The sequence below is a fragment of the Cricetulus griseus genome, chromosome 2 (genome assembly GCF_003668045.3).
Source record: "Cricetulus griseus strain 17A/GY chromosome 2, alternate assembly CriGri-PICRH-1.0, whole genome shotgun sequence".
Lineage (NCBI taxonomy): Eukaryota > Metazoa > Chordata > Mammalia > Rodentia > Cricetidae > Cricetulus > Cricetulus griseus.
In genome coordinates, this window is record NC_048595.1 from 386,285,511 (window position 1) to 386,303,559 (window position 18,049).

Genomic DNA, 18,049 nt, shown 5'->3' on the forward strand with positions numbered 1-18,049 from the left:
CTAAGGGATTGAGAGATGGCACGTGCCTGAAGGGAGGAAAGGCGAGTGGGTTAGTGGCTCAGGCGTCATGAACACGGATGGCAGATTCTAAAAGTCATCTCTGAGTCAAGAGTAGGACAAGGAAGGAGCTGGCTAGGAAATTGGGGAGTAGAAGTAATCCCAGATGGCAGGGGAGGCCCCAGGCCTCTTTACCCACAGAAAGAAGGTGTCCCAGGTAGCTTCAAGTAGCAGATGAAGGTCTGGTGGCCTAAAGTCATACTCACTTTGAAATGCCTGTGCTTCCTTGAAACTTAATGACAAATTTAAACCTGGTTGGGCAATACACCTCACTAGTCACTATAACCCTAAGGCAGGTACCAGGCTTATAGCCCATTCTAGAATTGGGGTGGACTCATTCTGCAGTGGCTTGTAATCATCTAGAATGTAGACACTAGATCCCCAGACTCAGTCTTTACATACTTCTCATGTGTAGCCTTGACTGTCCTGGAACTTACTTTGTAGACCAGACTGGCTTCCAACTCACGAGATCCACCTGCCTCTGCCTCCCTACTGCTAGGATTAAAGGCGTGGGCTACCACTGCCCGGCTAACTTCCTAAATATTTTATTTTATTTTTTCCTAAATATTTTAAACTAGGTAACTATATTTGATTTTGAAGTTTATATTCAACACATTCACCATACATTTAAGTAGTTATCAAGGCTTCTATACCACAAAATTGCATATATAAATGTTTAAAATAAAAATTCCCTTTTAAATAATTCTGGGTTTAAATATAGGGCAGAAGCCCCATCTCTGGGAGCCCCATCAGGCAGTTGGGCCACTTGTCCCAGTGTGCCAGTGGGAGAGAGGAGGAAAAGTAGAGAAAACAGATTTAACCAAGTGACATATTGAGAAGGGGAACCAACTTTAAGTTTATATGGGTCAGGAGGCAAGAAGTATATCTATTAAGCAGGCCTGCTCAAGTCTGGGTTATCTACTGGATGGATTGCTGTCTCAAATTTAAGTCTTCTGAGGAGGCAAAAGCAGTACTTAATGCTTGATGGAAGCAATGGAAAGATTCTCCTAATATGATGATTATTCCCACTTTAGGGCGAGGTCTTACCATCACAGATGTGTGTTTTTCTTTGATGAGTGATCTGTGTGCAGGGCTTTGCTGTATGAAGCATCCAAGGTAGCTTAAAACAATGGAGACCTTCAGGGGCCCTTTTTGGGGTCTGGAGCAAGGCAATATAAAACTGACAGTAAGAGGCTGGGAAGAGGGGTCAGTGGGAAAAGTATATGTCACAAAAGCAGGGAGACCCGAGTTCCAACCTCCAGAGGCCATGTGAAGCTGGTGCAACAGCAAGTGCTTGTGCTCTCAGTGCTTCTATAACAAGAAGTGGAAGGCAGGGACAGGTCCCCAGAAGTTTGTTGACGAGCTGGTTCCTTAGCATCCACAGTGACAAACAACAAAAAGACTCTTAGACAAGCTAAGGCAAGGATTGATACCCAAGATTATCCTCTTAATAGTCACACATGTACTGGGGCATTCGAGTTCTCATACAGATAGCAATATACACACACACACACACACACACACACACACACACACACACACACACACACACACGATAAAGGCTCAGTGAATATTTGTGCCTTCAGCCTTTAGCCTGAAGGCTGAGATGAGATAGGTAGATACCACTGGTTTTTAGACACTGATTGATATCCCTATGGGCAGTGTTAGGCAGGTGTCTGACCCAAAGTAAACAGACATAGAAAATGAAGGCAGAGATGCTAGGTTTCCATTCTGCTTTTAGTTACTTTGTGGGCTCAAGCAAAAGCAGTTTCTAAGTGTTTGTTATATTTGCAACTTTATGCCTATTAAAATTCTTTTAAAATGCCCGAGTAACCTTTTATCTGTAAACTATTATTATTATTATTATTATTATTATTATTATTATACTGATTTGTTATCTGCTATACTAATGAGTTCATTCTTTTTTGTTGTCGGTTTGTTTTATTATGTTTTTCAAGATAGCATTTCTCCATGTAGCCCTGGCTGTCCTGGAACTCACTGTAGAGCAGGCTGGCCTCAAACTCAGAGATCCACCTCCCTCTACCTCCCGAGTGCTAGGATTATAGGCGTGCACCACTGCCTCCACCCGGCGCCATTTCTTGTCTTTAAAACACATTATTGCATTTTTATTTATTTTGTGTGTATGCGTGTTAACTTGTGTGCATGTTGTGCCTGTGGAGGTCAGAAGAGAACTTGTGGGAGTCTGTTCTCTTCTACTGTCATGTGAGTCCTGGGATTATCAGATCATCAGGCATGGTGGTAGGTACCTTTATGCTGATCCATCTTGTTGCTCTCCATTTCTTGGCTATTTCCCAAGCCTTGGGGGCTGCTCATCAGGTAAAACCAAAGGCCTTCTAATAGTCAGTGGTTAAGCTGAAACCTATTAACTCTCAGGCTGGTGAGAAATGACTAACCTTCCTATGGGGTAGGTGAGACTTACTATCTAACAAAGGTTGAGAAAGAGAGACCTTACACTCTGATGCAGGAGGGAAACCACCTGACCCAGAGAAGAAACTTATCTTTGTGATCCAGATAGAAGTTCCCAGTGATGGTCAAAAGTTCCTGAGAATCCCAAAGTTGACTTATCTACTTCTTTATGTTCAGGTAGAGGAGAGGTCAGTGGACTTATGACATACAGAGATAAATCTCATGGTCCTCCAGTAGTTGTCCCCTGGCCCTTTCTGGCCTTGAACTCATTCTGTAGCTCAGGCAGGATTTGAACTTGTGATCCTCCCCTTGCCGAAGCCTCCTGAGTAGTTGGGACTACAAACCATCATGAGGTTCTGCTAGCATATGGGTATTTGAGTCACAAACAACTTTTTGTTTCTGTAACATATTTAGTTCTTAACAAGTGGAAGTCATGTAAAAAGAATTTGAGTCATGTCAGTTTACATGAGAATTACAAAAAAGATTAGAGTCATGTAAAAGAATTTGAGGTATTTGTCATTTGAAGGCTGAGCATTGGTCTAAATTTTTCACTGAAGATGTGAATTTGAAAATTAACATTCAGCATTCCTACAGATTAATGAAGAATCTTGGAAGGAATGTTAATCTTCATTAAATTCGATTATGTAGTTCCTTTAAAATTTTTTTTATTAGTTGAAATTAGAAACAAGCTTGCTTCACATGTCAATCCCTTCTCCCTCTTCCTCCCCTCCTCCTAACCACCCCCCACCCCCCATCTTATCCCCCCTCTGCTCCCCAGAGAGGGTAAGGCCCTCCATGGGAGTTCCCCAAAGTCTGTCATATCATCCTGGGCAGGGCCTAGGCCCTCCCTCATGTGTCCAGGCTGAGAGAGCATCCCTCCATGTGGGATGGGCTCCCAAAGTCCCTTCATACACCAGGGGTAAATACTGATCCACTACCAGGTATGTACTCACTCTATGAATTTTAAACATTGAGCAAAGGATTACCAGCCTACAATCCTCATCACCAAAGGAACTAGGAAATAAGGACTCTAAGAGAAAAATGCATGGACCCTGGAGAAGGTGAAGGGGCAGGATCTCCTTAGCTAATTGGGAGCATGAGGGAAGGGGAAAGGGAGCTGGCAGAATGAGAGGAAGGAAGTGGTGGGGAGAGGAGGAAATGGAGGAGCAGAAGGTTGAGTCGGGGAAGAGTGGAGGAGAGAATGATGAGAGATACCATAACAGAAGGAGCCATTATAGGTCTGAGGAGAGATCTGGCACTAGGGAGATTTCCAGAGATCTGCAAGGATGATACCAAATGACAATCTAGGCAATGGTGGAGAGGCTACCCTAAATGCCCTTCCCCTATGAGACTGATGACTGCCTTGTATGCCATCCTAGAGCCCTCATCCAGTGGCTGATGGAAGCAGAGGCAGACACCCACAGCTAAACACTGAACTGAACTCTGGAACCCAGTTGCAGAGAGGGAGGAGTGAAGAACAAAGGGGTCAGAACCAGGCTGGTGAAACCCACAGAAACAGCTGACCTGGACATTGGGGAGCTCATGGACCCCAAACTGAGGCCAGCACGGGACTGATCCAGACCCCTGAACGTGGATGTCAATGAGGAGGCCTCGGCACTCTATGTAGTTTTTATGCCTTCCCTGTCCCGTTAGCTGTTGTATGGGATCAGTTGCATACTACTCCCACTGACAAAGTAGACTCATCTTGTGGTTAAAAAGTAGATGTTAGAACTGAGGTCCTTTCCCATAGGCCACACTGTTCTTATTCCAGTTTAGAGGTTAGGACACAGGGCAGAGCCTCAAGTGAGAGCCCATGTTTGCAGTAGAGAGGAGGTTCTCAGGCCCCTGAAGTTATGTCCCACTGACTGGCTTTGGAAGCTGGTATCTTCTCTTTTTCTGATATATTCTCTGTTAGAATATAAGGAGAGAATACATTTCAATACTGAGATAAGAGAGTTAAATCATTCTGCCATTCAGGTAGTGGAAATGAGGCCTTACTGGTTCCTGGTAAAGACCTGGGGCATCTGATCTGGAAGGAGAATAGGCACTGGGACACTCAGGGCTCTTAAGCATCAGAGCTGGGATGGAGAGATGGCTCAGTGATTAAGCGTGCTTGCTGTTCTTCCAGTGGACTTGAATTGATTCCCAGTTCCCATGTTGGACATAACTGCCTGTAAGGCTGGAGAAATGGATCAGAGGTTAAGAGCACTGGCTGTTCTTCCAGGGGTCCTGAGTTCTGTTCCCAGCACCCACATGGTAGCTCACAGCCATTGATAATGAGATCTTGTGCCCTCTTCTGGCTAACAGGTATAACTGCATGTAACCCCAGCTCTAGTGGATCCAGTGCCCTCTTCTGGCCTCAGGGTACCCATACACACAGCATATAGTCACATAGACAGATACACGTAAGCACAAATAAAATAAAAAATTTTAAACAAAAGAATAAATTTTAAAAAGCATCAAGGCTAAAAGTAGAGACTTCAGAACTCAGCCCTAGAAAGGGAGGGGGATGGAAATCAGGATTATTTAGCAAAGGCGATGAAAATACTTGGTGAAGAGGTAAGAAAGATAAAAATTCGTAGCATTTCAGTAGAGGAGATGTGTTTCTAACCCAAGAGGGAGGATGAGACCTTCTGGTCACTCACAGAGAAAAGATGAGACCTCCAGATGAGTGGTTCTCAACCTTCTTAAAGCTGTGTGTGACCCTTTAATAGAGGTCTCCATGTGGTGACCCCAGCCACAAAATTATTTTGTTGCTGCTTCATAACTGTAGTTTTGCTACTGTTATGAATCGCAATGTAAATATCTGCTATGCAGGATCTCTGATATTTGACCCTAAGGGTTGAGACCCACAGGTTGAGAATCCCTGCTCCAGATGCACACCTGAAGAGGTGAGTCCTGATTGTCAGATAAGGACTGGATAAAGGTAAAGATCGTCAGGTAAAGTGTCACAGTTCCGATGCCCTGTGATACTCTGATAGGGTATGTAAGACCTCCTTGCACTCAAATAGAAGATAGGGGATTCTGTAATTTTGGACAGAGTAGAGAAGACAGATAATTTTGGAGAGGAGGGAAAAGCATATGACATTTAGGTAGGGAGAGGAGACTTCTTAGTAGGGGAAATGGATACTTCTGAAACTTCCTTATGGAAGTTGAGAATAGTTAGGGTACACTCTTTCACTATTCAGGTAGAGGATATGAGATCTCTTGATTCTGGTAGAGAACACGCAGCACGGAAGAAATGAGACCTTGGGCCCTCATGTGGAAAAGGCGGAGTTGTATTTACATTTGGGAGAGGAAGTCAAAAGCTTTCTGATGCTCAGGTAAGATATTCAAGACTCTATTGGCCAGCATAGGGAGATGTGACCTAAAAGTTATATAAGAAAGTATGACATTTAGTTAGAGAAAATACCTGGAGAAATCAAGATCATTCCATAATCCAAGAACTCAACATACAGGAGGAGATAAAAATGTCTTGGTGGGTAGGCGAGGTAGCATCTTGTGACACCCTTAGAGGGATGTGACCGTTGTATCCTTTGGCAGGCTGGTGGGAGCTTACACTCAGAGGAGATGAGGCCTTCTGACATCGCAGGGAAGGGGCAACATCATGGTATGTGATGTTCATGTCATAAGATCTTCTGACAATATATAAAAAAAAGACACTTGATGATATGCAGTCTTGAAAATTCCTGTTGCTCAAGTACAGGTGACAGTCACATGTGTCTGCACTTAGTTCAAAAGAAGAGACTGGAGACCTTCAGGAAACATTGTGATAACTCAGTAGTGGACAGGAAGGTGGGCTTTGAAGTCACACGTCAAGGAAATTCAAAATGGCTACTGGAAAGTGTTCTGATGACATATACTTCTCCTTCCACCAGGTACCAAAGATCTGTCAGAGAGTGGAATCTGACTTCCCTTAGACGTGCACATACCTCATTACAGGAGGGCCAAGCTGCTGGGCAGTCCATCAGTCTGTAGTGGCTCAGCCCCCAGAGAGCACATCTCCAACATTCATAAAGTGAGGCTTCAGGAGACTCAGTAAGGAGGAATGAAGGTCTCAGGACAAAGCGAATGGGTTGCACACGAGTCCCTTGTCACCCTGGGGTAGGAGAGTTTACGCGGGAAGCTGGCATGTCACTTCAGCATGAATCAGTTAACCCACGGAGGCCTGCCTGGCCTAACTGCTGAGGGGGGGGTGGGAGATCATCTTGCTGATTGGCCAGAAGGCTGTGGAGCTTTGTGAGGTCACAGCTTGCAGGCCAGGTTAGGGCAGGAGTATGGTAGAGATGCTCCTAACTGTCGTTGTGCTGGTCTTGGCAGTGTCCGTGGTTGCCAAAGATAACATCACGTGTGAGTAAGTGTCGGGGGCACCTTGGTGGGGTTAAGGGCATTTTATGAATGACAGGTCCTACCTAGACTCCCTTTGTTCAGTGCTAGGATAAGCAGTAAGCTTAGCCATAGCAGGCTCTGGATAGTCTCACAGTTCCTGTGACCCACTTCTCCAACTCAGACCCTCCCTGCTTCCAGAACCGTGACCCCATAATCATTTGGCTCCCAGCTTCCCATGGTTTCCCAGAGAAAGAGATCCCTCACCCCTAGCTCTCTTCCCACTGCTTCTCCAGTGTCTGGCTTCATTGCCTCTCACGCATTGGGTCCTAGACTTTTGTCCCTGTTCTCCTATGGACAATTGAGGTAAATCACCTATGCATGAATTCAAAGGTATCATATGCCTTTGCACTGCCATCTATCTACCTGATGACTCTTACTCCTAATGGACCCACAATGCAAACAGCTCCAAAATTATTGGGAGCCTTTCCACTGTGACATAGTTACCAGAACTTCCCACTCGGGAGTCCCACTGCTTCTAGTGTGACCCCAGTGCTTGTGCCACTGTATCAGCTTGCAGCTACTTTGTCCCAACCTGGTGCTATAGCCCTAAGATTTCCTTAATCATGTGACAGTTGCTTGAGTCTTCCCATCCAAGATTGGCCCTTGAAAATCATTACACCCCTCTGCCTCCATAGCGCTTTTGACTACCACTATGTCCAGGGATCCCTCAATACCTCTAGGGCCTGTATAATATTTCCTGAAGATTGTGGCCTCTTGTATACCCACCCTTGATTGTCTCTCTTTTCCCAAAGTTCCTCCCCATCTTTCCCAACCCTATGTCCCTGCCTCCCCCCAGGTGAGGTACAAAGACTGGATGCTTCTTCTTGGTTTGAGCAGTGTCCTGGTCTCTCCTCAGTGGCCCCTGTGGATTACGATTCAGGCAGAACCCACAAGCAGGTATCCGGATTGTCGGAGGCCAGGCTGCAGAGCGTGGGGCCTGGCCTTGGATGGTCAGCCTACAGATCTTCATGTCCCATAACAGCCGCAGGTACCACGCCTGTGGAGGCAGCCTACTGAACTCCCACTGGGTGCTTACAGCTGCGCACTGCTTCGATAACAAAAAGTACGTGTGGGACTCAAAAGAGGGAGGCCTCCAGAGTACTCCTAATGGAAAGGGACATTCCCCAGGGGCTATGCCCAGGGTCTCTGGAGCTCTGGGGCCACACGGTAACCAGATTCTGGCAGGGCTCTGAGGGTCACTCTCACCACAGGGTTTTGTCTCGCCAGTCTGTAAATGAGAACGACTGGCTTACCTTTGTGCCCACAGAAAAGTCTATGACTGGAGACTGGTTTTTGGAGCACAGGAAATTGAATATGGAAGAAACAAGCCAGTGAGAGAGCCTCTGCAGGAGAGATATGTGCAGAAAATTGTCATTCATGAAAAATACAACGTTGTGACAGAGGGGAACGACATTGCTCTCCTGAAGATCACTCCTCCAGTTGCATGTGGGGACTTCATTGGGCCTGGCTGCCTACCTCATTTTAAGGCTGGTCCTCCCAAAATTCCCCAGACCTGCTACGTGACTGGGTGGGGATACATAAAAGAGAAGGGTGAGTATAGGTGGGGGCTCCTTGGTGGGTACTTGTGCCCATTCTCCTTGCTGTCTTTTCATGGCAGGGGTCATGTGTCGGTGTGTGGCTGAGCTGTTTCAGTTCTCCTCATGGAATCGTGAGTAGAGCCTACCATAGGCCCGCTCATAACTGGAGAATACAGTGTGAGAGAAGCTGAGTTCAGTGTCTAAGGTCATGGTGTCCAGATTGTCGGAGGGCATGACTGACAATAGCCTACCTATGGAAAAGGCTGAGTGGCAGGTACAAGTAGAGCCTTGACATACTTTAGGACATAGCAAAGCTGTGTGTGTCTATCATCTGGAGGCCCAACTGCTAGACTTTGGGCATTGGAAGCTTAAACCGAAGCAGTATCTGCAAAAGACCTCTGGATATAGCTCTGTTGCCAGGGTGTTTTCCTTACTTTTGCACGGAAGGGCTGTACTCTGGAGTTGAGCATCTCCAACTTCTGTGGTCTCAGGGATGCCTTAATTCACCATCAGCAACAGGTACCTAGGCATTTTTTTTTTCTTCCTTGGGTAGTCATAGCACCAAGATTCACCATTTCCTTCCAAGTTACTTGATGTTCTCTATGTAGACTGGGAAGGATGTAGGTAGTGGGTATAATTTTCTTTGGGTCATTAGTTCAAGGCCCTTGGAATTGTGCAGCAGATCTCTTGTCATTCAAGATGGGTATAACTGCCCTGTCCTACTAAAAGTGTCTGCCTTTTCCCTGGCTCAGACCTTTGCATGCACCAATGTTATCTGCCCACATGACACTGGGTGAGTAGAGGACTGTCTTCCATAGACAGGAAACAGGAAATGTTCTAGAGTTGTTAATGACTCCAGAGTTTTAGCCTCAGTCCCAGACAACCTCCCCTCATCCTTAAAGTCTAGGGCCATTGTTGGTACCAGAAGTAACATGTCATACCCTGAAGTCACAACATCAGGCAGCAGGGCATTGTCAGTGGACAAAGCCAAAGAGAAGGTGTTTCCTGCTCATGGACAGTGCTTTCAGCTTTTCATAACTAGTTGTACAGATTTTTATTGTCACATTAAGGATGTGGAAATGTGGTTGAAATTAGCTGAGCCGTCAGTTTCTTCTTTGATGTTGGAAAGTTTAGGCTTTCTAATTCTAGGCAATTTAGTCGTTTGGGGTGTACAATTCAGCTCCCCCTTTTAATTTTGGAATTCCTGCTCCCCTACTCCCTTTTCCTAGAGGTGTTCTAATTCTTTAAAGCAGTGTTTCTCAAACCGTGACGGGTCATGACTCCTCTGACAAACTTCTGTCTCCCCAAATACTTACATTACGATTTGTAACATAGTTATGAAATATATAGTTATGAAATAGCAATGAAATAATTTCATGGTTGGAGTCACCACAGTATGAGGAACTGTATTAGGAAGGCTGAGAACCACTGCTTTAGAGGTTTACTGTCTGTCCTGTCCTTCGGGGAAGAGGGTCTTAACCCTAGCTGCTTTATTTTTCACTGGCCTTTGCTGGCATGTGATGGTAGCTATCTGAGCTCCCCAGTGGGTACCCATCCCATCTGCTGGTGTCTGTGGCTCCTAAGCATGAGGACACGTGCTATTCAGCCCTGTCTTATCTTCCCTCTGATCATACAAGCAGTTTGTGTTCTTGTGGTCCTTGGGTAGCTGGTCTCTGGTTCTAGAATCCTCTTAAATTAGTGCGGTTATCTCTCATTTTTGTCCTGCAAACACATATATCCTATAAAGGGCTCAGTCTTAAAAATCCCCAGGCCCCAAACTCCCATGGCCTGTTTATATGTGCTTGGGGCTGGAAGAGCTACCTAGATATTGTTCCTTTCCCTGGGATTTTGAGTGCTTAAAGGCCTCTTATTTAAATTGTCTGGTATTGAGAACATTCTGTCTTAGAACACCTGGCTTCTCACAGTGAGGTCTGTGACATTTGAGACCAGGGCCACAGCCAGAGACCTGAAAAGTTATCTTAATAGCTGGCAAGTTAGGGTTGTTGTTATTTTAGTGTCAATCCCACCTCAGGAACAGTGCTTGTATAAACCTCTCACTGGTGGTTGGCTGTGAGGAAAGGTGGGCGTTCCCTTGAAAACAGAAAATGAAATAAAACATCCCCGTGCACCCTCCCCAAATCCTTTAAATACCCAAAGCCCAGAAAACATGTATTAAGCAGATACTACTGCCTGCCTGCTGAATGTTTAGCCCTGCATATCCGGACTCCATGCATTTCCATCTTACCTCCTGCACGCTCATGGTTGTCTTTTGCGTGTGCCTTGCATCAGGGTGTTGCACGTCTGTGCTGCCCGTGACATCCACACCCACACTGCCGAGGGAGGGGGCTTCAGACGGGCCCTGCTGGCTGCATGTGATGACGATGGCTGTGTTGGTTCTGAGGATGTGTCAGATGCACGCTGGCTGCATGAGCTGAAGCGTAACTGTGTCTCTTCTAACCCCCACGATAGGGTCTGTGGTAGTGAATGAGGCCCTGACTCAGCTCTCCTCTTTCAAAAATCTCCTCAAAGCAGATCTGAGACACATGGGAGGATCCCGTCTGAAGCTGGGTGGAGGAGTCCTAATGGAGGATAAAAAACAGGGAGGGTGACTTCTAGACACACAGTGGAGAATGAAAGGTGTGTCTCAGTCATGGGTGTGGAGAGGGGCAATCCTGGCCAAATTCTTGACGGAGGTGGGTGGTGCTCCAGTCCCTCATCCAAAATGGGAGTAACAGGACCATGGACTTAGTGCTTGGTATATACTAGTTGTGTTTGTTAGAGCTACAACTAACCTCCACAATCCCTCATCTATCATTAATCTAGGCATCATCAATCCTTCCTTTCTTCATCCAGGCAAACTCCTTTTACTTGTACCCCCACCTGCCCTTTCACTGCCTTTCCTCCCCTTGAGTGTGAGGTGAGCCTGAGGGATCTTTGTTTAACCACAGCATTAAATAGGATGGATGAAGGTTCATGGTGGGGAGGAGGCGGGGCTTTCTTCATGTCCTCCTTGAGCACTGACCACTGTGTGGCCTGGCTGCAGCCCCCAGGCCATCGCCTGTCCTGATGGAGGCACGTGTGGATCTCATTGACCTCGACCTGTGTAACTCAACCCAGTGGTACAATGGGCGTGTCACATCAACTAATGTGTGTGCAGGTTATCCTGAAGGCAAGATTGACACCTGCCAGGTAACTTCCTTCTGGTGCCCAGATCCCTGGCTCCCTCTAGGGATCCTAGTCCCCAAGAAAACCTCATTTTACGCCCCTGATCTTCATCCTCTCCTTACCCAAGGGCCCACTTCAGTGACTCCTCCCCTGGTACCCTTTTCTTAACATCCACCATCACAACTAGTATGGGGATGCTATCTACCATCTGTCCCTACTGAGAACCAATTATCACACTTGAGCATTTGATCCCAACATTAGCACACAGAATCCATTGCCCAAACCCAATCCTTATAGTTTTCTTCTTCCCCAGAAGACAAAGTACCCAAAGCCACTGTGTTCATGCATGCAGTTAAAGTCACATGCATGTACATGTGGGCTCATCTTATTGCAGGGCATCTCAGGACCGTCCCCCTGCCCTTCACATCCCAATGGATATTGGTAGCTCTAACTTTACCAGTTGTATGTAAAGCTGCAGGAAACTATGTGGCTACAGACATTGTTCTCCCACAGCCCCATGACCCTTCTGGGAAGGGAGAGTGGTTCAGGCTGAAAGTGACCCCTCTGTCCTTCTGGACAGGGGGACAGTGGTGGGCCTCTCATGTGCAGAGACAACGTCGACAGCCCCTTTGTGGTCGTGGGAATCACGAGCTGGGGGGTAGGCTGTGCCCGTGCTAAACGTCCTGGAGTCTACACAGCCACCTGGGACTACCTGGATTGGATTGCTTCCAAGATCGGCCCTAATGCCTTGCACTTGATTCAACCAGCCACCCCTCCCCAGCCTACTACTACTCCTCAGCCACCAGTCGTCTCTTTCCGCCCTCCTCCTGCTCACCCTCCTTGGTATTTCGAACACATGCCAGCTCGACCAGTTCGGCCACGACCATCTCGGCCTCTGATGCACCGACCATCTCAAAGCCAAGCGCAACCATCATCACTCGAACCCTTACCCCCAACCCCAGTGCAACCTGTACCCTATACTTTTGGTACACTTCACACAAGATACCGCACAACACTCTCTTTTGCCCAGCGTGTACAGCATCTCATAGAGGCCCTGAAGGTGAGGACTAACCCTATACACGAATCCTCACGTTACCATGGACAAGCGAACTACCACCACTACTCCACTTTTGGGCCTCTCTCCAACACACCCAGCGGCAGCGGGCCCCTCCTTCATCCCTGAGAAAAGAGAAATGAAATAAAGCATATATTTGTATATAAATATATATATATATTTATACATATATACATGAGGACATGCTTTCTGGACTTATGCCTTCCCCAACTCCACCCAAACCTCCCTCCATCAAATTTATCCCCCTCCCTCCTTCATCCTCCAATAAAATGGAATTGCTCATACATTCATATTGGTTTTTTTAACGTTGAATTTTAATGCTGGATGCTGGCAGGCATTGCATGCTTCTGTTTATGTAACTGGAGAGTGGGATGAAAAAGCTCTACCTGCTGAGCTGACCGGAAAAGAAGGGACAGGCTTTCACTAGGAGGCCATGTTCTCTTAATGCTACCGTGGGACTGGCCCACAGAGATGCTTCTGTGTGAAAGGCCAGGCTCCTCAGAGCACAAGGAATGACAAGGCTGATTGGCAGCCCGAACCAGTGTCCACCACCAAATAACCTTCCTTGTGGCTGATGAAACATCACCTGTTCAGGGTTATTACTGGTCTGCAGCTCAATCTATTAGTTCCTGGATTCAAGCACATCAGAACTAAATGCTAAACCTTTCCAGGAATAACAGTGGGGGAGGGGTATCTTACGGGTGCACCAGAGTTTGGAATGGCTTTCTTACTATCATTAGATGTTTAAGAACATCCATGGTAAGGGACAGAAACCAGTTTTGAGCCTTTTTAATGATACAAAGATATGCAGAACCAATAGGAAAGGGCCAGAAGCATTCTCAAGGGTCAGAGAGCCCAGCAGGCATGAGCAAGGGCTGAAGTTTCTTCAAAGTGGCTGTTGGATGACCAGTCTAGGCATCAGACTTGCCCCACATGGCCTGAGGCTGGGGTCGGCCTTCAGCCAGATCACATTTGTTTTGCAAAGCCCTGGGAAAGAAGTCCTGGTGGGCTCTGTTCTGCTGTTCACTCTGTTCAAGAAACAAGCCTGGTGTTTGGATTAACTACTTGTATTTTTAAAGATGGCAGGGCAGAGAGAGACAGCACTTCTTGAAATCACAATGTGTTCAAGGTTGTACTTTGCTTTTCAACTGTGCTGTTTGGAATTAGTAAGAGTGTGAAACCACATTCTGACCCCTTTGTATTAGGAATAAAAACCCAGTAGGGTGTCTTCTGGGTGTGCTTGCCTGTTTGATTTGGCATGGCCATGTGCCTGTGTGTAGAAGTAAAACTTTTTGCTCTACAGACACACTTTGGATTGTATGGTCACTTTCTTGGGATCCCAGACCTATTTCTAAAAGCCTGGCACCCAATGTGAGAGGCTCTTTCTCTGTGACCAAAGGTCCTGGGACCTGATTCCCACCCTGGGAGGTGCATCCTGCTGCCTGAGGCAGTGCCCCTGGATATGGATACATTACCAAGCTCCTGACCTAATGGAAACCCAAATTGGAAAATAAATCGGCAGTCGAGATAAGGGACTCAAATGAGCATGGCGGCAACCAGGTAACTTATGTGCACAAACCAAGGTAAGAAAATTGGACTATAGAGTACTGTCATGCAGTTGGGTATTTTTTCGGAGGGTGAGAATGTGGCTGAGATGTCAGTCACAGGCTCCTTCAAAGTGGAAAACCGATGGTCCAGGGGGAACACGGGAAACCTCCAGTGTAGGGGGATTTGAGTAACTCTGGAGAGGATTTGGGAAAGGGAGAAATGAATATTCCTTGTCTGGTGTTCCCCATTTAGTCCATTAGGGTGAATTTTGAGGTTCTGGGAAGAGCTTCTGAACCAAGAGAAGAAGGAAAACAACCAAACTTGGAAGTGTTAATACTGCTTTGGAGGTGGGACACCCTGGAGGTTGCATGAGAGTACTGAAATGTCTAATCCAATGGGAAGCAAGTGTGGATCCCTGATCTGCGGCTCCAGTTTTCTGTGTGGAACAAAGCAGTTTGGGTAGAGTGCAGGTGGGGTAAGGGTGTCCACACAAATTCCAAGAGTTAAGTATGGCTTCTGATGTTTTTCAAGAATCTTCACTATAGGAAAAGAGAGGTGGTTGAGTCTCTTGATCAAGACATCACAGTACATGACAAGGACAGGAAACCAGGTTCCCTCTTTGGGAAAGCAGAAGTATAAAGGATCTGAGACCAATAAGGATAAAATGTCTTCTAAAGCCTGTGATCCAGTGTAGTATTGTCAACATCCCCCTTCCCAGTCCAGAGGTCTTAAATTATAAAGGGAACTAAGGCCTTTGATAGAACACCAGTATGTGATGTCTGTTTAATTGGATCGAAACCCTGGGCCCCAACTCTATACCTGGCCTGAGTTAATGGCAATATTGAGTATTGCCTTCTCTGGTGAACAGAGCGGATGCTAAGAAGGGCTGTCTGCACATACATGCATGTAGGCAAAAGGCATACACAATGTTAAAAAGATAATGTTCCTGCTCAAGTGAAGGTCACAATCTTTTTGGGGTTGGAGAAATGGCTCAGCAGTTAAAAGCACTGTTGTTCTTGCAGATCTGGATTTGATTTCTAGCACTCATATGGTGTGGAACTACCAGTGATTTTCACTTCTAGGGGCTCTGACATCCTCTTCTGACTCTGAGGGCACAAAGCACACATGGTACACAGACGTACATGCTGGCAAAATACTCATAAATCTACCCCCTCAAAATTAACAATAAAAAAGGAGTGCTATGGCTGGGTAGGGTGTGAGGACAAGGGATTTTTTTTTTTTAAAATCCCATTCAACAACACACCTGGAATAATAACAGTGAGTTCATTGAGGCCACATGAGAGATCTTTGAAACTTGGCCATAAGTGGGATTGGAAAGTTAGTACTCCAGTCCTGGACTACATATAAAACCTTTAGTATACAATAAGCAGAATGGCCCACAGTGTCTCTAGAAAGGCTAAAAATCAGAGGAAGTATCTGGCATTAAATATAAAAGATCGATTGGGACACGGGATGGTAAAGTTACATTTTGTAAGGAACAGCTGGCCAAACACAGAAAAAATTTACAAAAGATTGAGGTTTGAAAGGACAGAAGATTCTAGAGGCAGATTGACACTACAAATGCAGGAAAATGCAGGGAGAAGGGACATTTCAAGAAGGAATTCCCTGTCTTAAAAAGAAAACAAGAAGTAATATCTGCATGACTTTTGCAGAGGATTAGAAGACATTGATAAATACCCTTTGTCATCTTAAACTGCAATTCCAGGGCTAATGTGGACAATTTTGGCGCTGGATATGCTTTCTTTTCTGCCTTGTTAGCAGGGAGAACCTCTCACATTGAAGTAATTTTGATAATGGGCCCAAGGCTTTTGTTAAATTTTGTTTGTTTTTTCTAATCACAGGGAGAAAAAAAAGACATAGAAGTCCAAGGGGAGAAAAATCTGCATGAGACTTGCAACAGGAAAAAAGCTTGGTAATAAAAGTAGGTGTATAGGTAATCTTAATTGGCTATAATGTGCCATGTATGTTATTTGGATTTGATTCTTACTTAGGGGAAGAAATAGTAAATGTATATGAGGGAATTATAGAGAAGGACGTTCTCTATATGAGTTCATGCTTTTGGTAAAATGTGTTTTTAAAACGTATTTCAGATAAGGATTCATTTTATGTAGTAAAATAAGATTTTTGTCCCTGGAATGAAAAATAAAAGATGAGGACTTATGTTTTATTGCTATAAAGAGACACCATAACCAAGGCAACCTATAGAAGAAAGACTTTATCGGGGGTTTATAGTTTCAGAGGGTGAGTGTTTTGGCTAGTCTTACATCAACTTGACACAAGATAGAGTCATCTGAAAGGAGGGAACCTCAATTGAGAATATGTCTCCATAAGATCCAGTAGTTGGACATTTAATTAGTTATTGATGGGGAGGACCCAGTCCATTGTGAATGGGGCCACACCTGGGCTGGTAGTCCTGGGTTCCTTAAGAAAGCAGGCTGAACAAGCCATGTGGAGCAAGCCAGTAAGTGGCCCCTCCATAGTTTCTGCACCAGCCCCTGCCCCTAGGTTCCTGGCCTTCTTGACTTCCTTCAGTGATGAACACTGGTGTGGAAGCATAAGGCAAATAAACCCTTTCCTCTCTAAGTTCCTTTGGTCATGGTGTTTCATGTATAGTAACTAAGGCAGCAATAGTAACTAAGACAGTGAGTTCATGACTGTCATGGTGGGGAATATGGAAGGAAGCAGGTAGGCAGAGTGTTGGGCCATTAACTGAGATCTTATATCCTTTTTGTCAAGCAGGAGGCAGACAGAGGGGTAACTGGGCTTTTGAAATCTCAAAACCCACCTCTAGTGGCATATCTCTTCCAAAGAGGCCACACTCCCTAAGCCCTTCCCAAGTAGTTGTACCAACTAGTAACCAAGCTTTCAAATACATGAGCTTATGGGAGCCATTCTCATTCAAACCACAGAAAGGACAAAACCAAGCCATAGGTCTGAATAAATTATATAAGGTCTGTGGAGAATGGGACTTAAGGGTGATATATGTTTGATGATAATAGTTTACTAAAATGCCTAAGATTATGCTGATCCAGTTGTGATAAAATTTACAATTTTTTTTTTTTTAAGTTTTGAGACAAGGACTCACTGTGGCCATGGCTATCCTGGAACTCACTATGTGAATCAGCCTGGCCTCCATCATTCACAGTGATCTGTCTGCCTCTGACCCTGAGTGCTAGGATTAAAGGTGTGTGACACCACACCCAGCTCCATGGTATTCTCAATAGATAAAATTTGCGAACAGCTCAATATTTATCAGTAAATAAATAAATTGTTGAGTATATACATTTTGGAACATGATCCTGCCATAAAAGAAACTAAGTACATGATACATGGATCTCTCTCTCTCTCTCTCTCTCTCTCTCTCTCTCTCTCTCTCTCTCTCTCTCTCTCTCTCTATATAGCCCTGGCTGACCTGGCACTCACCTCCCAAGTGCTGGAATTAAAGGCACAACACTATGCCCTGCTCTGGATGAATCTTTGAAAATGGAAGACGTTAGACACAAAAAGTCATACATTGTATGTTTTCACTTATATGAAATATAGACTTATCATTAGTAAGGATTTTTCTTTGGAGTGATGGAACTATGTAGACTTGGCAGTTAGACTACACTGTGACAGTATGAAATGCACTGAATGGTTGATTAGTCGTGTGAATTTCATATCAGGCATTACATCCCTATTTAGTCTATTTAATTCGGTCCCTTCAAAACCTAGCTAAATCATAAAGCATAATGACAGCTATTGGGCAGTAGTTGGTATCTTATGAACCCCCTTACCCCTATACTAGTGCTAATGGATAAATGCAGTTTCTCCTTTCCCAGGAAACATG

General features: G+C 45.3%; 1 protein-coding gene across 2 annotated transcripts; it reads left to right on the forward strand.

Moving 5' to 3' along the window:
* Window positions 1–6,660: 6,660 nt before the first annotated feature.
* Acr (acrosin) lies at window positions 6,661–12,774 on the forward strand. 2 transcript variants are annotated; one of them, XM_035439203.1, is made up of 5 exons: window positions 6,661–6,838; window positions 7,730–7,936; window positions 8,141–8,424; window positions 11,455–11,600; window positions 12,157–12,774. In XM_035439203.1, the coding sequence occupies exons 1-5, from the start codon at window positions 6,762–6,764 to the stop codon at window positions 12,757–12,759; spliced, it is 1,317 nt and encodes a 438-aa protein (XP_035295094.1). In that variant the 5' UTR covers window positions 6,661–6,761; the 3' UTR covers window positions 12,760–12,774. The 2 variants fall into 2 exon arrangements, with proteins under 2 accessions (XP_035295094.1, XP_027252104.1); XM_027396303.2 differs by having other exon boundaries at window positions 12,165–12,398.
* Window positions 12,775–18,049: the final 5,275 nt, after the last annotated feature.